The 23,741-nt window shown below is 39.9% G+C and overlaps 1 protein-coding gene across 6 annotated transcripts in view; it reads left to right on the top strand.

Annotated features, from left to right (window-relative positions):
- Window positions 1–23,741, top strand: part of si:dkey-92j12.5 (multiple PDZ domain protein) — a 55,395-nt gene that overhangs the window by 19,051 nt on the left and 12,603 nt on the right. For 4 of the 6 annotated variants that reach the window (XM_054778900.1, XM_054778896.1, XM_054778895.1 and 1 more), the window contains 17 exons: window positions 2,031–2,216; window positions 2,332–2,493; window positions 3,004–3,213; window positions 3,765–3,929; window positions 6,051–6,174; window positions 8,519–8,717; window positions 11,278–11,559; window positions 14,144–14,326; window positions 15,643–15,820; window positions 16,686–16,796; window positions 16,878–16,943; window positions 17,287–17,358; window positions 17,839–17,923; window positions 19,918–20,126; window positions 20,404–20,495; window positions 20,585–20,693; window positions 22,560–22,652. In XM_054778900.1, coding sequence (XP_054634875.1) covers window positions 2,031–2,216; window positions 2,332–2,493; window positions 3,004–3,213; window positions 3,765–3,929; window positions 6,051–6,174; window positions 8,519–8,717; window positions 11,278–11,559; window positions 14,144–14,326; window positions 15,643–15,820; window positions 16,686–16,796; window positions 16,878–16,943; window positions 17,287–17,358; window positions 17,839–17,923; window positions 19,918–20,126; window positions 20,404–20,495; window positions 20,585–20,693; window positions 22,560–22,652 — 2,526 coding nt within the window. The remainder of the gene's footprint in view (window positions 1–2,030; window positions 2,217–2,331; window positions 2,494–3,003; window positions 3,214–3,764; window positions 3,930–6,050; window positions 6,175–8,518; window positions 8,718–11,277; window positions 11,560–14,143; window positions 14,327–15,642; window positions 15,821–16,685; window positions 16,797–16,877; window positions 16,944–17,286; window positions 17,359–17,838; window positions 17,924–19,917; window positions 20,127–20,403; window positions 20,496–20,584; window positions 20,694–22,559; window positions 22,653–23,741) is intronic. The other 2 variants (XM_054778899.1, XM_054778897.1) reach the window with 2 other exon arrangements.

Here is a 23,741-nt window from a genome sequence, read left to right as displayed (position 1 = left end):
TCCAAATGTACAAATTACAGTGTAATAAATAACCTGGTCAGTAGTCAGTGGCTTGTAGTTAGTAGCTAACGCTAGTAATGTTAGCAATTGATTTACAGCAGGGTTGCGAACACTTTTGCTGCCTGCAAGCTACTTAAAATGACCAAGTCCCAAAGATCTACCTACTACCATAGACATACAAAATATATAAAATAAAGAAAATATATTTACTATATTTATGAATGAGTATTTATGTACGTTGTACATGTACAGGTATATCAGGGGTGCACGCACTCTTAGCATGCAAGTTACAAGTCGACATGATCTGTCTCTTACTATCAAACATATAACATACAGTATATATAAAATCTAACCGGTAAACTTTAAAACTATTATACTAAATACTAATGATTACTATGTCACATTCACAGTTTCAAAGATTACAGGTAATCAAAGTAGTTGATATCGTTCAATAATTCACTAATCAATTCAATATGGCAATAAAGATAATTATACATCATTCCTCAATGATTGTGTACATAACCTGAGTACCGGTAATATGTCAGTCAAAATAGCTACGTAGCATTCATTTGACACACAGTTCATGGATTGCGGCCAGTTATTATTTGCTCCCAAACATTCCAGATGTACACCAAATGAAATGATTATGTAAAAGACAATTCATCCAAAGTAAAAGCAACCTATTAAAAAGGTTTCAGCAATAGGTACATTTTCCATTTAACCATGAAGTAATATTTTAACAAATTTTACACAAAAGTGTAGAAAACACAAATTTCAGTAGTGGAGTTCAGGATGCAAAGCACAGCCATCACACAATTTTTTTCGACATAACTAGCCGCTACAAGTGAATGGATTATTTTTGTTATAGATATAGGCATCTTACCGCTGAGTTAGTTTATCCCTAATCAGAATAATAAAGATGAAATTAGCATCTCCGTGGGTAGCTTGAGATGTCCGTTCACCACTTAATCCACTTAAGCCACGGGGAGCAACAGTGAATCTGAAGGGGAGCTTAATGTCAGCTGACTGATGTCATATGACATCTACAACATGACAATTATGCGATGACCCACACTACCTTCGCGATCTACAGGTAGGTTGCGATCGAGGTAATGGGCATCGCTTGTGTACAGTGTATTCTTGTTCTTTGTTTGCACCTTTTTTTGTTCTTTTGTCTCATGCTATTCATGCTCTCTTTGACCACATGGTTATTTATTAACAGGTATAACCACAACCAACAGTCCATGCAGAGGTAGACAAAGCTACTGGAGTTACTTAAAGCTGGTACATATCATACACATATCGTGTTTGGTCATATTCGATCATAATTTGTACGGATGTATTAACAAGGTAAAAAATATATATATCGACAACATTGGTGTTTTAAGGAAATGTCTACATGAAATCTCATTTGCAGGTTTCAAAGTGCAGGCCAAAGCAGCAGATGATGCAATAATCTTGAACCATAATAACAACATTAATAATTCATTGTAATTACTTAGCACTTTTAAAGACATTAAAAAACACTTTACAACAGAAACAAATAAACAATATTTGTGTTATACTATTAGGCCATCTTGACTATTAAAAGGCTGACAAAGGTAATCCTTGCCAGGAAAAGCCCCAAAAGTATCAATGAGGAATCAAGGAAAAGGCGACTCATACATGTGGGTTACGCCTTTCATTGCATAGTTACAATCCAAAGGCGAAACTTGGAAATAATTCCAGACTGCAGACAGCGAGCAAGCTTGTTGCTTGGTGGAGCACGCCATCACTCGCGCACAAATATCATTATTGGCAGAAAAACTAATGTGGACCGATATCTCATTTTTATGTCTGATAATATCAGTCAATATTATTGGACATGCCCAGAAAGAACATTACCCTGGCTGGAATTTACCAAAAACTGGTTTTAGTCACCTAAGCTGTGGTTTGTGTGGGTGTAAGACCAAGGGCAAAAAATTCCACAAAATGTGAGATTTTTTAAATGTGTCCTTAATATGACACACTGAGTGTATTTTCTTTTTCAGGTGAATGGGATCCCACTCGTTGGAGAGACACACAAAGAAGTGGTCAACATCCTAAAGGAGCTGCCTATGTTTGTTTACCTGGTGTGCTCTCGCATTCTACCCCCTGCCATTCCTGATAGTGACGAGGAAGAGGAGGATGATGCCCAGCTCACCCTAAAAGAGCTGCTGGCTGAGTTCAATGACAAGGTGAAATATGGGAATGGGCAGATGTGGGCTAAGGAAGGATGACAATGAAGGGGTTTGCTTTTCATCCTTTTTACTGCTGTAGGATAATGTGTCTGTTCTCCTTGCATTGTCCCAGTTGGACCAGGGCTGTGTTATTCCCTGTCCTACAGCTGAGGACATCACAAAGCGCGGTGTGCCCCCCATGTCGCCTCCTTTGGCCATGTGGGAGAGAGAGGCGCAGGTGGTAGAGCTGGAGAAAGGCGAGACGGGATTGGGCTTCAGTATCCTGGACTACCAGGTAATAGACATGGCCCTGAGCCTTTCTAAAAATAGATCAGACAGGAATAAGCTACAGTCTTAGAACATCAGAGTCGCTTCTGTGAAGGAAATAAGAAAAGCTAATCTTGTGTATGTGATAGTCCAAAAGAGAGCTCATCTGCAAAAATGGGGTAAAACTTTTTATTTAAAAAGTTGAAACCACAATTTCACAATAAAAAAATCTTACAGAGAAATTAAAAATATCATGATCAAAACAACCCAACCCAAGATTGCTCTCACAGATAGCACAATTAAAAATAAATATAAATTCTTCTTGAAAATGAAGCCAAAGCTTGTATTATGCATTTGTGTGAATACAAAATCCCAGAGATCAGTTGTCTTAAATTTTAAATAAAAACCTAAGGTTCATGTGTAGAAACCTTTCATGTATATCTTGTATGTGAGTGTGTCATCCACATACAGGTACATACACAATTTTGTTGTGTCAAACTGTGCAATGACAAAGCCTATTCTATTTTATGTCTTGCAGGATCCGGAGGATGCCACCAAAACAGTTCTGGTAATCCGCTCCTTGGTACCAGGGGGTGTTGCTGACCGAGATGGCCGCCTGCTCCCTGGAGATAGACTCATGTTTGTCAATGAGACTGATTTGGAAGGCTCCAGTCTGGATTACGCCGTGCATGTGCTGAAGTCTACTGGTTACGGCCCTGTGCACATCGGTGTTGCCAAGCCACTGCCGGTAGGTTGAGAAAGATAGATTTTATGTACAGTCTATTCAAAGAGAATATAGGCCATTCGCTAATAATGCTTAGTCTCAAGGCTACCAGACTGTCAACATATTCACTATAATACAAAATTTGTTTTTGCATTTTGTGACACTCTGACATTGTTTTGTGCAGTGTTATGGTGCAGTCGATAAGCGTAAGTGACATGAAGATTCAGTGATGTCTTCATTACAGTCAGCTTTGAGAAATCATGAATATCATAGTACTTTTCATTTAAATTCTTCCCACTGTATTATTTTTATTATTAGAGGTAAGTTAATTACTTTAATAAGTGAACTCTCAAGAATACTTCTCTCTTGTTGTGGACTGTGGCCTAGAAACAAGGAGCGTGGGGTCCAGTTACAGGCCGTCTGAATATTTAATGTCGCTCAGAGGCATGCGACGGGTGTCTAATTTACTGCCACCTTCCTCACCCTTCTTGCTTCTTGCTGCATAATTCTGTTGCTTTTGAGCTGCTTTTTTAACAAGATTGTGAATTCTACATTTGGATTTTGCGTGTTGTCAGCTGGAACTTTGCGGCGGCTTGACTCCCATCTCAGAGAGGAGCACGCGAGCATCCTGCGATGACAACGAAAGCCACACTCAGGTCAGCCTGCTAGCTGAGCCAGCCGAGGCCGGACCTTGCAACCTGGACAACAACAACATCATCCGGCCATATTACAACAACACGGTATGTTCTATAACGCTAAACTGCTCAGTAATAATAGTGCTTTATATACGTACATTATACATGCCAAACACCTTACAGTATATGCTATACTGTATATTACGGAACGACTACAGTCACTGCACTGTTCAATTAGAACTAATGCAAGAGTTGTGATCAGTAGTAGTAGTATACAATAGTATGAATTAGGGGTGTCACAAGATCTCCTGTTACAAGATCTTGTGAAATTAAAACGGGATGAGTTCTCATTCAGGAAAAAAATGTCTCGTGGGCGCTAGGCCTGGGATGATAATTAATCATATAATCATATAATTAATCACATAATAAATTAAAACGACCTGCATCATTTTGCCGTCCTCAGTATATTTTTTAGGTTTTCCTTGTCTCCCGCCTCCAAACAGGCAGGAAGAGGGTTCACTCAGTGCATTGGTTTTAGGACCTTGGTGCGTTTGTTCCATAGAACAACGGTATGAACGGAGTGAGCCCTTTTGTCAGTCATACAGTCTCTTTGTCTTGGTGCGTGGAGGCAGTGGCAGAGCCAGGAATTTTTCATTGGGGTGGCCGAGGTGAGATCATTACTCAAATAGGAGTGGCAGAAGTTGATACCTGAATTGTCTAGATGGAGAGTGGGGTAGCCGGGGGACGACCAAGGGTGGCCATGCCCACCACTGACCAAACCGTAGCGCCGCCACTGTTGTGTGCTGCAGTGAAATGCGTAAAAAGCAGAAACAACGGTGATCCATGAGACTTCACAAACAGCACTCCAAATTACCATGCACACCTTCTAGTACAGTACAGTACTATACAGTATACAGATCGTAATGTCTGTTCTATAGAGCAAGCTTAGAGAGAGCAGTACCGCTTTCATTGGATCAGGTCTGGAGAAAGTGCTCCATGTCAAAGTCTTGTGTCTCTGTTGTAGCAGCCTTTTGTGTTGGACTTTGCTTAATTGCCAGTAATTGTCTCTTGCTGTAATAGCGTGCACGCTGATGGCACCTGGTGACGCACGAGAACATGATCTATCCTTGTCTCGCATGTCTCTCACTGCACACGCTGAGGTTTCTCATCAAAGATGTTGCAAAGGTAGCATCAGAACTTTAGTGCTGCCTGTGCTCTCTGTGAAGGTTCAAAAAACTTCTCCTCACTGAACCTTTCTCTTGATGGAAGTCTCCACCGGGACCTGAGTAGTCTACCTTTGTTGGTGTGCTGCTTCCTGGAAGTGCTCCCTAGGTCTTCGCCCTGTAAAGTTATTACTTTCTAAATTATTTTTTTGGTGTCATGCCAGGTTTCTAGTGCTTCTGATGATGGTATTGTAGCTCTAAAAGCTAGAATGTTTATCCATAGGAACGGCTCTATGCTTGCTCGATTTTCTATGCTGTTGGTTCTCTTGAGACCTTGATAATTCCTGACCAGGCAGGAAAGCTAGTCCATGCTTCACCGCAGAGACGGAATCCTTAGAGATCCCTTGTAAGCCCTCTCCAGGCTGTGATTCTCATACAGGGATTAAAGGGACTTTTTTCAACCAAAAAAATCTAAAAACACCACCACCAGCTAGCCTATGTTACCAATAGTGATTTAAAGGAACAAATACAGTGGAACCTTGGTTAGCGTCATCAATTTGTTCCAGAAAGTCTGACTTTAACCGAAACGGACGCTAAACGAGTAAATCTTTCACATAAGAAATAATGTAAATCCAATTAATCCGTTCCAGAGAGCCTAAAATGTTAACACAAAACAAGTTTTTACAGTTTTACAGTTATTGTTTTACGTACAGAAAACAATTTGAAATGCATATATATTCATATACATGATGAATAAGTAAATAATAATTAGTCAGTTATACAGTTACTTTGGCTCTACTTTTCTTAAAATTAATGCTAAAATCTTGTCTTGTCTCATTCTCATGGATCTAATCTCGTGTATTGTCTTGTCTCTTGATTTGGGTGTCTTGTGACACGACTCGTCGAAGGTCATCGTGATTGATGTTTTTTTATTAACACTCAACTCTATGCAACTATCAATTACTTCACTGGAAGTCGGTGATGTCTTCCCATGGACTATTATTGTCTACTTTTAATCAGTTTTGTCATTCACTTATACCCTCTCTGTGTTCGGCCCATGCAGGAAATCCAGCCGCATCAGCGTTTTGGCACCATGGATGACAACGACACACAGCCAGCCCCTCCGCTGCCCCCTCGCACAAACTTTGAGAAGACAATCACTGTTGTCCGGGGCAACCGTAGCCTTGGTATGTCCTCCGTCTTACTCATGGGGATGGTGTCTTGGTGTGTGTACATCGCAGGCATGGCAATAATGGCCATAATAGGTGGTGGCGGTGATGATGACCACCCTGAAGAGGAATGGTGAAATTATGCGGTTGTCATATCAGAGAGGACATTATCCTCTGCACTGTTCTTGGGCTTGTGTTTGTGTTTGTATGTATTCGCACGGGACCAGCGCATTCAAAGTAATATTACACGATATGAAGAAGCAATATTAAAACCACAGATGGAAGAGGGCAATATTAGTTTTAATGTTAATATATCTGTTTTTGCATGGTTGAGAGGATGTTGTCCTGATGCAAAATCAAGTTCAGTATATTTTTAGTCTTGTCATGGCGCAGATAAACTCCCCACCAAAATAACGCCACCGTGCAATGTTTTAGTCACAGATATTAATGTTACTGCAAGTTTGGCGTTACAGTGGAATCTCTAATGTCATGGACAATCTGATCCAGAAGGCTGATTGTAATCTCATTTTGTCAAATTTGTCAAATAATGGAAATAGAATTAATGGGGTCCGTTGTCAAATCGTCACCATCATAAAGTCACTGTTATAAGTAATCTTTTGACCTGTAAAACCAAGTTATCCAGGTTAAGAGTAAATCTGGGTACTCATCCTTTCACACATGTGGTCCAGAAGGAGATTATTGCTGGCTCACTGGCTAAGTCTGGCTCACTTTCCTGTGTATCTTCTGGTCTTTATTTTTTATTGTTATTGCAGATTCTTATTGTACTTAGATTGTACTGAGCAGCCTGGACAGTACACTTTCAAAAGTCAAGTACCATTTCCAGTTCTATGGTCAGTATGTTTCATCATTGGTACCCTTCTGCGGTGGAATGACAAAAATCAAAAGAAAAAGTAAAACACACTTGTGAAGTTAATCATTTAGACCAGTGATTTTCAATTGGTGGGTCGTGGAGTCGTTTTTAGTAGGTTGTGAGTATTTGCCTGGGCAAAAAATCATAATAATGTAATCACCGGTTGTCCATGAATGCACTTGCATTCTTGTCTGTGCTCTTCACTTGCTACGCTGTCACGAGGTGCGTGCCTAGGCAGCCGCAAAACTGTTGCAAACAGTATAAAAATAAGGTATTTGCAAAGTTTTAATTTTAAAAAATCAGCAATTTGGGTCACAGCTTGTCATTGAGGGTGATGGTGGGTTCTGCAGCCAAACCAGTTGAGAACCACTGCCGTATCTCCCAAGATATTTGCAGAATTTGTGCACTCATTATTATTTTTCTGTATGCAAAAAAAACTACCAGGGCCATCAGCTTCAGTGGTTCCACTCTATGTACGTTTTCCATGTATGTCAAGCTCAATGCGTCTTTCTAAATAATAAATATAAATATAATCTTTATAAAATGCAGGGCTTCAGTATGGTGGCTCCTATAATAGTACAATATAGTACATTTTTGTGATGTATGTGGTGCCTATAAATTATTTAGCAGTGTTTGTGTTTTGACCGTTGGAGATGAGACAAACATTCAAACATTTATTTGATTATTATATGGTTGCTTTGAGCAGATGGTTAAAAATAATGGTTTGGTGGACTTAAATGTACTTTTTTCTTGCCTTGCTCTTATAAAATAAGTTTCTAAACATTCATTTAGCAATATTTGGTCTTGAATGGTGTAACAGCTGTATTTATTTGCAGAAATATTATACAATTTGTGTCGTAGCAGTCTTTCATTTCTCATGTCTGCGATCTGTTTTGTCCTGTCCGCTTTACTGGCTGTTGATTGTAATTCCCATGCACTATGATTGTATTGTAATTTGAATGTAATATAAAAAATATATAATAAAATATTTATTTGATCAAAAATAAATATTTGGTCCATTTCTTTGACCAGCCTCAAATTATGTACGACCATAGTGTGGTGGATGTGTCTTTCATTAGACAGCTGTGTTTGTGTGTGTGTGTGTGTGTGTGTGTGTGTGTGAGTAATTTACCCACTTCTGTAATCAGCCTATAGCACACCAGCTGATAAAGCTGCATTCAAGTGTTTGTGCAAACTAGCATGTGTTACCCCTCTGCTCACCTGTGACCTATGAACCCTGTGTGTGTGCGTGTGTGTGTACCAGTGTGAGAGGTGATGCTGCGTGAATGTCAAGCATGTGTCTCAACGTTTGTGTGCTAATCTGCCTAGTGTCTGTCTCGATTATGCTGATTATGCCACTGTCAGGTGTCTGTTTGGGCAACTGTCTGTCTGTTTGTTTGGCATGTGTTCAAAGCAGCCTTAGCCAAACCTCCACTCACCTGGGTGTGTGTCTGTGTGTGTGGCTATGTGTGTGTGCATGCATATTGGCAGGGATGTCGGTGAGCGCTATCAAGGACGGCTCAGGCATGCTGGTGCGCAGCGTGGTCCCTGGGGGCTCTGTCAGCCAAGATGGCAGAATCGGGGTGGGTGATGCTATCTTGGCAATCAACAATGAGTCTACGTCCAATCTGACCAATGCCATGGCCAGGTCAATGCTACGTAGACAGTCTGTCATTGGACCAGAGGTCAGGTGAGGCGCCAGTCACTGTCCGACATCACATCACATTTCAGTATAGTTCAATAACATACACGATTTTCCACATTTGCATTTTCAAACGTATCTGTTCTGCACCATATTTTGGCACCTTTCTGTTAGTGTACCAACCATAGTGGTAAAGCAGGACATTGTTTAGGGTGTTGGTTGGTTCACTTTACAATCTAATGAAATTAAATACAGTACAAGACTTGGCCAACTTATTTAGCTATGCGGTAGGGTTGAGGGGACTCGTATAATGCAGTGGAGTACTACACCACGGTAAACTACAACCACAATAATAAACTAAACTATACAGTACTTTGAACCCAAGATGTACTGTATGCTGAATTGTTATGAGATACAGTACTGTATGCTGACAGAATAGATAGATGCAATAACACAACCTCATTTAATACCGTGGCACAATAACAATGCTAATTATTCTTACCGTTAGCTCACCAATACCTTCATGTTTATTTGGTTCCATTTGAGAATTTCTAAGATATTAAACACTTAAGTAATATTTTAACTGTGATGCGTAAATGAAAAGAAGAGAACTAGTCTATAATAAAGCGAAATACATCTACAGTAAAGTAAAACTGCACCCAAGTTGAAATTCTGATTCTACAGTTATCGTCACATTTTTGCTCTGTGCCATCACTGGTACCCTTCTGTGGTGACATCACAAAAAAGCAATAAAAACGGTCTAGTCGTGTTAATACTTGAGATGTTCACGTGGCTGAATTCTCATGAGATTGACATGGTAATGGTTTGAACTTGGAGCTTTGTTTGACTTCTGAACCATAATTTCCTCGACAAAAATTGAAATTTCAACTCCAAGTTGTACCACGTTTAGTTTACATTGGCGCAGAACTGCTTCATACTGAGAGCTTTTTTTTAGCTATGCAACTACTATAATTCTATATGTATTCATTAATATATTGCCCCTCTAATGTAGCTAAAAAAAAAGGTCCACATTATGTATTTCTTTTCAAGGCTGGCACAACAACCATGTTGAATTTGCTGGACGTTTTGAAGAGCACTTACTAATTATTTCTAGCACAGGCAGTTATCATTATGCTGATTAAAGATGGCCCTCACCTCCATCACACTGCTGCTCTGCAAAACACCCACTTGCTCATTCACTTATACCTCTCTTGCTCATACTTGCTTGTACACACACACCCATGCACTGCCTTTCAATGGTCTAACCTCCCAAAACACCCTTTTCCTGCTATGGGAAATATCTCTGAATAATTCATTCCTCATCTCACCTTGGAACACTGCGCTTCTGACTAAAGGAGCGTTTTAAAGAGTTGCCCATAGATGTGCACACAAGTTTAACACACATATGCCTGCATACAAATGCTCACACTGCCTCCTGCTGACTGAACTGCAGACAAAAGCCTCTCGATGTAAGACAGACTTGGAGAGGTGAGGGCATGTCACTATTAAAAGTGCCTCTGCTGAGACAAGCCAGACTGTCCACATGGCTCAGTCACAACAGTTTAGTGGCCACATATTCAATCTGCTGTCATGAACGGAACCGGGAAATTGGCCCGTTCAGCCGATTCAAACAGCATGTCCACTGGCAGCAAGAAGGAAAGTGAGAGGGCGCTTTTAATGATGTCCTTCACACTCATGTTAAATGAAAGGACACTTGGAAGGATGCAGGGTTTCAAAATAAGACATGTAAAACATTTCCGAGTTGTAAAATATTGTTGAGAATGGTATTTGTTTGTTTTGTGTGGCAGTTTCTGCAAATAGCTGCGTTCGCTCTGATGAGAAGGATGGGGTAGATCCCAATGAATGGCCTTTTCTTGTGAAGCCACTCACAAAAGGCATGGATATCTGTCCTGCTTGGTTTGCAACATAACAAAAAAGTAAACATGAGTCACAAGCATAACGCGTGGTACACAAAGGATATTGTAAGATGGTGGACCGTGTCATTTAGATTTTTACAGTAGTGGTGAGGGCCTCTAAAATAACTGCAATGGCCAAAAGATGTAACACATTTTCTGGGATTGTCTCTACCATTTGTGTTGTGGGATAGGGGGATGCTTACATTGTAATCAATAGGCAAAAACAGAAATCAGTTATTTTTTTTAATTTTTTTTAGCGCCAAAATGTAATGAGTTCTTGCTTAAAACATGGTGTTATTAATACATTTCATCTCTTCAGGCCACGCAGACATCTCCATGTTACTTTGCGCCCATGTTGTTAAGTATAGTACATCTCATGGGACATTTGAAAAAATGAGAACTATTGGTTTTTAACCTCTTGACTACTTGTCTTTTTGTCGAAACGTCTGTAGTGTATTGTTTTTTATATAATATCTCACTAAATTGAGTATACACCTCACATTTCAGCAAGCATGTATATTACAGTATACAATATATCTTCTCAAGAGACAATACTATAGAAATGAAACGCGGATATACTTTAGAATAGTCAGTGTAATAAATGCTGAATTGTGAGCAATGTACGGTATGTGTTTTTGTGAGTAACCGTACTAGTTTTCATTCAATGTTTTCATTCCATCCCCCACCCTCAGTATAACCTATGTACCAGCACATCGTGTGGATGACCATCGTACCCGCCTGTGTTTGCCTCCGCTGGCCTCCATCCCAGAAGACGCCCCTTCCTCCCCCATCCCATCTACCCCATCTCCAGAACCATTGTTGGCCAGATCCCCCAGTCCAGTCAAACCCTCCTCCACTTCAATCCAGTGTAAAACTGTGGGTCCGGATCCAGCCCCAGCCAAAACTTTCTTAAAAGTCCCATTAGAAGATCCAGCCATAGTCCCTGGAGTGAGCCCTGCAGCTCCAGACTCGAGGTAATGTAAGCTCCCAGAGCTCGCAGCCTATTATTCATGGTCACATAATCCCAGCCTAGCGCAAGATAAACCTGTCTCGGCTTTATTACTTTATTGGACTGCAAGGCTGCTGTTGTATCACATATTGATATGTTTGCTGCAGAGAGACTATGAAATGTGCGGCAATACATTATGGGGAATGTAAATTCTTTAATGTGTTCGCCTTAGGAATTTATGAGTGTAACACATCTTGGAGTTTCACTTTCACTTGTGTTAATGCTCTGAGTTATTATCTGACACTTTAATTAGCCCTATCCATGAGTATGCTCACTGTGAGTCTCGAGTCCATATTTTCTCCTTTCCATCCTTTGTGCAAAGCATCCTCGCCCTCTCTCTCTCTCACTCCTGCATGTTGAATCTCTTGAGTTATATTTAGCTGTTCGCTTATGGATCTCATTGCTGACTGTCAGCGAAAATGAATTGTTTCGCTTCTGTCTGTCCCCGCTTTCACTCTGTCTCCCTGCCTCTGCTCCTCTCTCTCTCCATCCAACAACCTCCCCCGCCTCCATCCCATTTTTCTCTGCAGCCTTTTCTTCACTCCTGTCTTTCAATACATGGTTTCTCTCCGTCGTCTCTCCTTCCTGCCTTCTCCTCTCTCTTGCTTTCTCTCTCCATTTCTCTTCTAGATGCTTCCCTCCCTTTGGAACTATTTGTTCTTCCTTCATCTGTGTGCGTTAGCTAGTTATACGCTCACTGTGTGCAGATAGCAACACTATCGCTCACCTCCACAGGCTTAATACAGCCCTCCGCCGTTAAATATATTCATGAAAAAAATACACTTGCTCGCTTTTTCTGTCTCACGCACACAAAGAAACTACTCACCGTGACCTCGCTGGCTGAAAATTACATATTTTTGGGCTGTTTGAATCAAATGCACAGTGTCCTCCAGTGCTACTTTTTGAGCATGTCAGGACTTGTACAGAGTTAGAGCTGCTGTTTTACATTGCTAAAGTGGATCAGAACCAAATTAGATATATAGATTACCACCTCGTACTTATGCCTATAATATGTCATTAAGCTTTAATGATTTGTCACTGAGACGTTTCAGTAAATAGTTTTAAAAATCTCATAATTCTGACCAAAACGGCAGTAAATCCATACATATCCCCACATCCACACTAAAGTTTAATGGCTTCTTCCTTGCCCCACTTCTCCAAAAAGTTACATGAATATCACTAAGTAGTTTGAGGTTGTCATATATTCTGAGTCTGAAGATTTGTACTGTAATCCCTCGTTTATTGCTGTTAATTGGCTCCATACCCGACCGTGATAAGTGAATTTCCACAAAGTAAGACTCCCTATTTATAGAACAAATTTTCATAGTTAGAGCATGGAAAACCTGTTTACGACTTTGTAAATAATGTATTTACATTATTAGAGATCAAGACATGAAATAACACCCCTATAGTGACCTTTACACTCGTATTACCCAATATAGTAGACATAATAAGCGAATATAAGCCATTTAAGACATAAATAAAACCTGTGCTCATGTGTGTTGCTCTAAATGTGTTCCCTATGGGTACAGAGTTGAGTTTTGGCTTGGTGTGGGTTACAGCCGCAACAGTAGCCCGTGTTTTTATTAGGGTATTTTTAATCGGGATTATTGTGCCTGTTGTGAGATAATTCAAACCTGAAATAAAAGCCTGTTGATCAAGTCTGGTGTTTGTGTGTCTTACCGAAAATTACAGTAAAGTTACACACACCTAGTGACCAGTCCCAGTACATACTACATACCATTACAGAGTCTTTGCATGCTTTTTCTGAATGCCTTACATTTGGATTTTAGTTCATTTAGCCATTTCATGCTTGAAAATGCTTCATTTCAACCGTGATAGAATGAAGCCGTGAAATTTGTGCCGCAAAGTGGAAAGAGACGACTGTATATGCCAATCAACAGGCGAGTCAGAGCATTTCTTCCTCTCACTCACACACACCGGTGGCCTGTGAAGACGCAACCACGGCACTCAAGTTGTTAGCAAGTTAGGATACAACAGAGGTCCTAATTTTGAGATCATGATGATCAATGTTGGTTTAAAGCATATTTTTTCCAAAAACAAAGGTGTTGTTTTGTAATCAGGATCGTCTTATATTCAGGTCAATACAGTATTATTAGTATTGCTGGACAGAAAAAAAGTACACAAGAATGTTTCTTACATGTAATCAGTGGCGAAGGTATGTGGCCGTGGCCACCCGTGGTCACTCTTTGGCCAGCCCACTGGCCATCTTGACATTTCAGGTATTAACGTATTGCCACCCCTATGTGAGTAATGGTCTCACCTTAGCCACCCCAATAAAAAATGTTTGGCTACGCCACTGCATGTAATATACCATAAAAAATGTGTCTGTGACTCATACTATTCTGCTTCATGTTTGTAATTCACATGACTTCTATAGGTTATCATTGTAATGAGATGTTAGTATTATTTCTAATTTATATTTATATTTATTTAAGTTGCAGAAGCTCTGACGAAGAAGTGTCAACATTAGTTTTGCCAAAATGCATATTAATGGTTTTCAACTAATCAAGTATTGTTCTTCTCAGTGGTCAGAATCCAAAATGCTTACCTCACAAGAAGGAGGAAAAGGAAGATGGACGGACGGTGCCGGAGCAGAAAAAGGAGGACAGCAGTGTGGATGGTAAAGTGGTGATAAAGGTGGATGGAAATGAAGAGGCAGAAGGTGATCTCCGTCCTTACTACCCGTTGTCTTGGGATCAGCCTAGAAGGTCAGTGAATCTGTGATGCTGCTTAATGTCTGCTTTCATTAATATTTATTCAGATTTCCCTTTTTTTTCTCATGCTCCCTCATACTTGCCCATGATGGCGTTGTCTGTATATCCTGCACACTCCCACTGTGTTGAGGTTATATGTTCACAGCACAGAGCAGACTAAACACATTCATAACACCCACACCAAGCTGTTCTTATGGTATTTATGACTGCATCCCACTTGGTTAAATCACATAAGCTGCACTGTGTTCAAAGCACTCCTTTTGTGCATCTCCCTTTGGCACGTATGATATGCTATTGTTTTTGACTTAATCTCTGAGACTCCATCCTCAGCCCAAGGCAACGAATTCAGGAGGAGGCTGAAAGAAGGGGAAGACAAAAATATTATTGGAGTAATGTGCCTTGCTGTTAAAGTTTCAAGCCTAGTAGGCCTCCATCAGGCAGACAGGAGAAATACATTCAATTTCATTGTTGTCCTTTCAAGGTTTGAGAATTACTGATGATGATATGCTAATCATTCATTTTACAGTAATTAGCTGTCTCATGCTTGTTTGCTTTGTAGATGAGGCAATAAAATAAAACATACAGTTATATTATGGTCCTAAAGCCTCTTTCACACTGGCCTTAAAAGCTGCCTGACTTGCTGGTTTTTGAAGAGGGCCAGTGCCTTTTTCTGCTACGGATGTACAGTGGTATCAGAGGCATAAAATAGGTGTGAGGGGGTGTGTGAAAGCGTATTTACCCGCAATGCCAAGGCCGGAGACTCACTTCTTCCTCCAGGCTGTGTTGAAAGCAATTGTTGCTGTCACTGACCGCAACGATTGCTTTGTAAAATACTTGTCTGACAGGCTGTCAGACAGGTATTTTATAAAGCAAACTACACATCGGCAGGGGCTTCGCCAATTGCACCAATTTTGTAGTATTTTTGTGTGAAAGAGGCTCAAGATACGTAAACATACTACTAATGCCAGTCGAATTCTGATTTGTTTGAATTTGAGAAATTATTTTTGCCATAATGGAAATCTGTTCAACATAATTAACTGTACAGGCCATGATTTAAAGGAGCATTTTACCATTCTTAAAATGCAAATATAATACATACAAACAATTAAAAAGTCTGTATATGTAATGTACCACAGTTGTAGGGTGCAGGAAAGGCTGAAAAAGTGGATGAAGTGAAGGGCTTGAATTGCTTGAATTTGACCTCAGAAAAACGTGTACAGATCCTGCATTCATCATCTTCATTGCACCACAACTCCTGCTGGATTTGTTATCCAAAATGCAATATCTATGTGTTTACTGCTGTCTTGTAGTGTGCGTCTCACTCGAGCTCCAGGCCAGTCTCTTGGTATTAGCATCATGGGAGGCAAAGGCATGGGCCAGAGGCTGAGTGGTGGCGAGATGATGAGGGGCATCTTCATCAAGCACATCAGCTCTGATAGCCCGGGAGCACATAACGACACTCTCCAGGTCGGAGACAGGATACTTGAGGTATGTGTCTATGGGTGTGTGTCACAGTGACAGAATGAGACACAATCTATACACACTGCAGGAGCTATGTCCACATATACTATGTTGACACATATTATTCCTATGGTGCATTTTATGGTTGGTCGTCTTTTTCTTTTATTTTCACATGCCCGCTTTCTTTTACCAGTAAATGAAATTTACCCGTCCATTGTGTTGGTTCTTAGGTCATCCCTGAACCTTGACTAGAAAATATTACAATGGTAATAATATACTATACTAATAATGAATACAACAAAGGCAGTATGCAAAGAAAAATACCTATTTTAGTGTGTTAAAAGTACAAGATTTTGTAAAAGTCAAAGAAACTTTTTTCATATTTAAAGACAAAGTTTTGTTTTATTACTATTATTGTTTTATTACTTTTATTACTCTTATTACTATCAACATTTCAGCTTCTTTCTCTTTACATTTTGCCTTTTTGCTGTATTTTCCCCTCTTTTTTGGTTTTTTTCTTTGGTATGCTTTTTCTACAATGTGCCGCAGGTGAATTAAAAACAAGCTGTGGGCCACAAATGGTCCCTGGGCCACAATTTGTACACCTAGCCTGGCCTAAACCCATAACTTTGAGGTTTAATAACAGTGCCATGATGTGGTGTATTTGTCAGAAAAATAACAGCACAGACAACAGTAGGGGTGCATGTTGGCTAAATGTTTACTCTTCTGTACGCAGCAGTTCAGGAGAAGAGTTAGCTTACACAAAGGACACATTCAAGAAAAACCAATCCATTATTATCCTCCTAAAGACACTAATCTTGCATTGAATCTCATTCCACTGAGGATTCTCGGTAAAACTGATGTCTTTGTAATGTGTCTTCATGGCTCGAAGGTGTGCGGTGTGGACCTGAGTGATGCCAGCCACGAGCAGGCGGTGGAGGCCATCCGCAGAGCAGGAGACTCTGTGGACCTGCTGGTTCAGTCCAGACAGTACGGAACACAGGTCGACTGCAGCTTTACAGGCGCATTAGCATATCTGACCCATATTCACCCATATTTTGACATAATTCTACTTTTCTCACAGTCCCTTTTGCTTACTAACCACGCGGGACGAACACCAACCCTGCAGTCCAACTCTGACATCAGCCAGGTAAATACCAGTGCTCTGATATTTTCATGTTTTTTTATTGGAAAAAAGTTTTTTGAAAAATTGTTTTAAAAAAAACAAAAAATACATTTATTTATTTTTTTTTTTTATATTGTTTTGGTATTTTATAGTTCATACCTTTAGAAGACAAGTAGTGATGTAATGTTTCTCCACCCACGTTTCTGTTGGACTGTGGTGTACTAAACACTGCTGTCTATATCGTGATGAGTCATTCACTCCTACATGGCATTCCTGACAAATGAAGATGCTGTGGAGGCTTTTTTCTGTTGTTGATGATAATGCATTTTTAGAGCTGGTGTCTCTGTGTCTCCCCACATGATCATAGGCGGTACAGCCTTTCAGTGGTATCTTCCTTAGTATTTCCCCTACAAACCCCTTCATTCCTACTCCTTTTAAGGTTGGTACCTAGTTGTGTGTGTGTGCGCGTGTGTGTGTTTGCGCATCATCAGGGATACTACATAAAAACAGTCTTGCATTAGCATTTGCACCAAGCCAATTCCAGACAAAATTTAATTCATGCACATATTTGTGGATCGAGCCCTTGCTGTTCAAAGTAGCTCATAAACACCTTGTTTGCTGGAACCTTTTGTTTTTGCTCTTTGATGGAGATGCGTAACTCGCTAAAATAAACAGTGCGCTCTTTTGAAGTAAGTTTGCATGCATTAGTAAATGCTGTTCAAAAAGTGATGCATGATTCTGGTCATCTTTCATGTTATTTATAGCCCATGTTAAAATAGCATGCATTAATTCATCCTGGGCGTCAGTTTTACTCCCACAAGAAAGCTGAACGGGCCTCAGGGGTAGTCCAACTCGCGCCTCAAGGACCCCCTGAGGCCTCTCCAACAGACTGTTCAATAATGCAAAAACCTCTCCCAAGGTACCTCAGCAGACTCAACGAAGCCGCGTGACTGTCAAGGCACTAAACTTGGCGGCCACTGAAGACGAGAAGAACACTGGCAGAAGTAAGCAAGCATTGCTAAAACCACCAGCATACACTAGTAGGACAACTGGTCACTGTAAATGCTCCAATTAACACCTGTATTTGATTAACCACCGAGTCTCTTATCGTTGTTGGGAACGTGGTCTACCAAAGCAAATAACCGTTGAGATCTAATCAGCACCAGATCAAAAAACATTGGCATTAAGAGCTATGCTAAACCTCCTGATTTAATTTTTATTTACTCCACAAGAAGCAGTGGCTGCATTCGACACATCATCAGTGCTCAGCATCCAGCAGCTTAACTACCTCGGAATGCGCTTTAAAATATTGATTGTTGTAAAATGTTTGAGTGTTATATTTGCCGTACTGTTGTTGACAATGAACTCATCAGAGATATTAATGCTGTTTGAGCAGTTTGCTCCTTATCGGTATTACAACATTGGTTCTGTTGCTGCCGTGTTTTGCAGTATACTTGTTAATAAATGAAACAGGAAGTGTTTTGAAAACTAACAAACAAAATGGGTGAAAACAAGTAGGGGTGTCGCGATAAAACTGTTTCACTTCCGATACGATACCAATATTGCACCCTTGAGTATCGGCCAATATCAATCCAATTCGATATTGTTGGATATTCGGCTCCATAGCTACTTCAAAATAATCTTTGTCCCATTTGTCTAATTCTTTAAACAAAATAAGGGTGTCGTTCATTAAAGTATCTTACATTAATAACGCGATTGGAATTACATCTGTGACTACCGTACATCTTCCTTAATCACAAGCACGGACATTACAGTTTGTTGAAGATTTCGTATCAGTATGTGCTGAGGCTGACATCCCATTAGAAAAGTTAGCTAAACTACACCCATTTCACAATTGATCGGATTGGCAAGACTATAAAAAAAAAAAATCGGATCGGAAGCCAAGCGACTTTTATTAGTTATTTTGTGGTGTTTAATGTTAGAAAAGGCTTGATAAAGTGATATTATTCAAACAGAGAACAATAGTCAGCAGCAGGAGGTGTAAGAAAAGCTCATCTTCTGATACAGATGTTTAGGGCGACGTGAGGGAGTCCGGAGGTTTGCTTTGCAAGTATCGTCATGTTATTTTTTGTGGTGCTGCTTCAGATGTGTGAGTCGGTTGAACATCCCCTGTTCTGTGCCACTGTGAGGGACTCCTGCTTCTTGCTAACTGTTGTGATCATGTGGGCTCTATCCGGGACTGCACTACTGGGTAGAAGTGCTGGAGTGTAGTCTGGAATGGACTGCTTGTGTCGGAGTGCTGATATCAGAGATTTTAGATGCAGGCCAATTTAGGTACCGGTCCGATATCCAATGACAATATCGGCTCCAGACACCCCTGAAAACAAATAACCTCCAGTTTTTTTTTTTACTTTTGTTGGCCTGTTATTTGGCATTTTACTTCTATACAGTCATTGTCCCATCACCAAAACACATTTGCCCACAAAACATTTGCCCAGTAATGTATGTAAAAATTGTTTACAAAGTATTGTGTTTTTGTGTGCTTTTAAACACTATCATGAATTCAAATAGCATCTCCTTTTGAATAATTCCAACTTATTTTCCCCGAGCAGCAAATCATGCCATCACTTGCATTATATGTAGCAATGAATTTGTAAATTTTATTCATGAAAACATCATCGAGCCACAATAAATCCATATATAAATGGCTGTACACTCTCACACGGTCCAGTTTGATTACAATGATGAAGTGCATACACGCACACAGACACGCGTGCATTTGTCATCCTTTATATGTGCATTCTGCATTGAACACAGTCATCCTTTAGCATTCCGACAGCTCGTCTGACATCATCCCCTCCAGACAAATTGCTGCAACACACACCCACACAAGCACCTCTGGAGTGCTGCTTGCTTCCTCTCCACATGAAGTGTCACTCATTACCTCCAGCATGCCATGCATTTTTAAGCTTAACCATCATCTACCCTTTCTCCTAACAATCTCCTTTTTGGTAACGCTGTCTCTCCAACCCCTCAGAAAAGATGCTCCAGCGTTATGGCAGCCTGTCAGGGAAGCTCTATATGATTGAGCTGGAGAAGCACCCTGCAGAACATGGTTTGGGAATACGCCTGGCAGGCAATAAGGACGGCTCCAGGGCCCGCATGAGTGTCTACGTGGCTGATATAGACCCTCAAGGACCTGCTGGTTTAGATGGGAGGATAAGGGTGGGGGATGAGCTACTAGAGGTAAGAAGAACAAATACAAAAGGGGGTAAAAGTACAAACTCAGGGCCATTTGACTTTAAAAGGTTCCACTGTACAGGATTATTAAAAAAAAAAAATTACATCATGGCAGTACTAGCAAAGTGGATTTGTGAGGAGAAATGAGCTGTTGAAGGATGCTTGGTAGCAGGTGGGATTCTTACAATGAACAATGGAGGAACACAGATGACAAGGAATTGACAATAAAAGTGGATGACATATCAGACTGGGAATAAAAAAAAGTTATTGTTTTCATTCATAGATCAATGATCAGATCCTGTACGGCCGTAGTCACGAGAATGCTTCCACCATCATTGACAACGCTCCTTCCAAAGTCAAGATCATTCTCATCAGGTGACACACCTGCACGCCTACACAAGCATTTTCAGAGTCACATATTGAGCCTTATGACCAGGTGTGATCATAGATCATTGTTTCCACAGAAATAATGCGGCACTGGGTGAAACAGAGGTTAACAACACTGTCAGCAGCAAGACGGACTTTGGAGATCGGAGAGGATTCTCTAGAGACCAGAATGTCATCCCACTACAGGTATTGCCGCATTTAGACTCCATGTTGTTAACAGCCAATTTAGCCAGAATCAATCACCGAAAATGTTTAAAAAGCCATAAATGGCCATCATTCAATGGAGCTGTCGCCCCATGTACTGGAAAGCTTCCAGTGTTTCACTCATTGATGTGCGTACTACACAAAAGCATTCCATGAAAAAACTTTGAAAATAACATTAAACCAGAAATGAAACTCAAACCCTTTGGTCTAGGATGTATTTATGTAAGTATTTGTAGCCACTACTATTCCAGTACTTTTTTATCCTTTTGGACAGGGGTACCCGAAGTCTGGCCCAAGGTTTCTTTTTGTATTGGCTCACGGCATATTGGAGAAATAAAATGAAGCAAAAACCCCCCAGCAAAAATAGGGAAAACACAGCAAAAAGGCACAATGTAAAAAAAAGCTGAATTTTTGAAACTAATAACTAATAATAACACAAAACTTTGTCTAAAATCTTTAGCCGTTTTATAAAATAAAATAAAAAATAGGGATGTCAGATAGATTATCCGACCGATATTATCGGCATGAAAATTATGGATCGGATAACGGTATTAGTTTTTCACTCGATAATGATATTGACAATAATATGTATGTGGTCTGGAATTTTTTCCAAGTTTTACCTTTGGGTCGCCAACTCACAAAACACATCTCTCGTCCTTGCTCATTGTCCTTGCTCATTGTCGCGAGACGGTCATAGGATGCATTCATGGACACTCCGAACATCACAATAATGTCTTAATTATGCACGTCTGTGTGGTCTAAATAAACAGAAAGACAAAGGAAAACAATAAGCGGATATTCTTATCACTCACTATCGTAACTCTTATTGCGGAAGTACAATTTGATGCATTTAAGTATGCTCGGAAATCCCAGAAAATACATCTACACTCAAAACGTGAATTCAGCTTAAATTACTTGGTGTCTTTGAACGCAACTCTTCATGCCTCATAATAACACAGTTAAAGTATGATTCAAATGTTGTGCGACTATTAAAGAGACTCGTGTTAGGCAAATAGATTTTCAGACGTGTGCTTTCTTTTAGCTTGAGTTAAATTTGTAGTTCATTTGGAGCTGTTAATACATACAAATGTATATGTAATTGTGTCCTGTCATTTATCTTTTTGATCATTTATCTTTTTGTTCATAAAATACTGTAGAAATGGGCATTTTTCACACATAGTTGCAAATGGTGATAAATCATGATTAATTAAGTGGAAAAGTGTGATTCATTTCATTAAAATTATTAATCATTTGATAGCCCTAATATCAAAATATCAAAGTGGCACCCCACGCTCTTTAATTTTTCAGTATGCAGCCCTCAGTGAAATAAGTTTGCACACCCCCACTATAGGGCATTGCAGTAAGCCACATCACGTTTGTGGTGTCATGCATCATATATAAACACATAACTTTTTTCTTCTTTTTTTGAAATGTACGTCACAAATTTTCTTTGGAAAAAATGGCCAAACAGTGTTTGCTTCCAGAAACTTGTAATGCAGACAATGCAGCCCTATTCAACTGGCGGACAGTAGGGTTTGAATGAGCAGTTTTCTTTGACTATAGTCTCCACTGTTTAATAGCTCATCTATGTTTGTGGGCACGACAACATCTTGACAACATCTTTGTACACTGCTTGTTGCTGACTTGTTATATAGACAATCTTTGACTCATCATCTTCCCATTCTTGCTCTGTTAAATAGACATTCTATGTTATAGGGCAGGACAATGCCCCTGAAGTCTGACGGCTACAATAGCTCTGCTATATACTGTAGATATATGCATATTTGTAATTAATTAGACTTTCGTACATGACGAATTTGTTCTATGTTTTCTGTCTCATCCATCCAGGATAATGTTGACATTGGCTTGTGTCTGGCAGACGAGGGATCCAAGGATGAACTGGTGGTCAGGTCACAACTTCAGCAGGGCGCAAACAGCAAGGTGTGTCATCCTGAAATGAATGTATAACTTAATTATCTTACATTGCTTTTAATATTCAATCTATTCCGTATACTAAAGTTGCACAGTGCGTATGATTATTTTTCAGCACTTTGGAACAGTGATTCCCACTGGATTTTAACATTAGTTTTTGAGTTGAAATTAATCAGGTTTCACATAGTTTCATCATATTTTTGCATTGACTATTAATGACATAATATGGATAAAAGTAAAGAGACAAACATCTCAATCAATTAACACATCAGTTTAGGATTGAGATAGAACCCTTAGTTCCACCTGAAATAACTCAAATTGATTGTGGGAGGTGTTTGGAGAGCATTGTTTTCTGTTCCTTCTTTGGTATGAACTGCAACAGAGCCGATGGGGTCTCAGTACTTGCGCTTATAGAGCAAGGTTATGGTATAAGAAGGCCATGTTATGGTATAATGCATGCAGCTGTGAAGGTTCATATGATCAACGTACTCACTTGTTATTTCCAGCAATAATTCCACCAGATTGACCTTGAAGTTGAGGTTGCCTTGCACTGCTCATGATGTCATCATGCACTAATACGCTTTCATGTTGGGCCCCAGGCAGCTGTTTTTAACCAGAGGGTGTTTGAATTTTAATCTCATGCTAGTGCAGTAGTCCTCAATAGGCGGCATGCGGGCCCGCCAAAGCCAAACAACACCCAAATAATGAAACCATTCACTCTCAAAGCTCATTCATGCAATATTGTCGTGTTGAATGGCTGGATAGCTCAGTGGGTGACACCCCGGTCAATCCTGTTCAAAGTGAATTTTGTTTTTTATTTCTTAACAACACCATCTGCCCCTCACATTGTCCGGGCCCTTGGACAAATGCTCTAGTGCAGGGGTCGCCAACGTTTTTCCTTGCGAGAGCTACTTTTACAAAATGAAAATGGCCAAGAGCTACTGATTTTTGTAACATTTATTTTCAGATCTTATTTTAAACCCAAACAAAGCGAATATGCTTGTTTTACCAGAACATTAACAAAATGCTGGTGTCCACAATTCACATTTTCTATTTCAGAATGCATTTCTTTCTACTGTTCTTTCATTATTAACTGGA

The sequence above is a fragment of the Dunckerocampus dactyliophorus genome, chromosome 6 (assembly GCF_027744805.1).
Source record: "Dunckerocampus dactyliophorus isolate RoL2022-P2 chromosome 6, RoL_Ddac_1.1, whole genome shotgun sequence".
In the NCBI taxonomy this organism is placed as follows: Eukaryota; Metazoa; Chordata; class Actinopteri; order Syngnathiformes; family Syngnathidae; genus Dunckerocampus; species Dunckerocampus dactyliophorus.
This window is presented reverse-complemented; position numbering and strand designations above follow the sequence as displayed.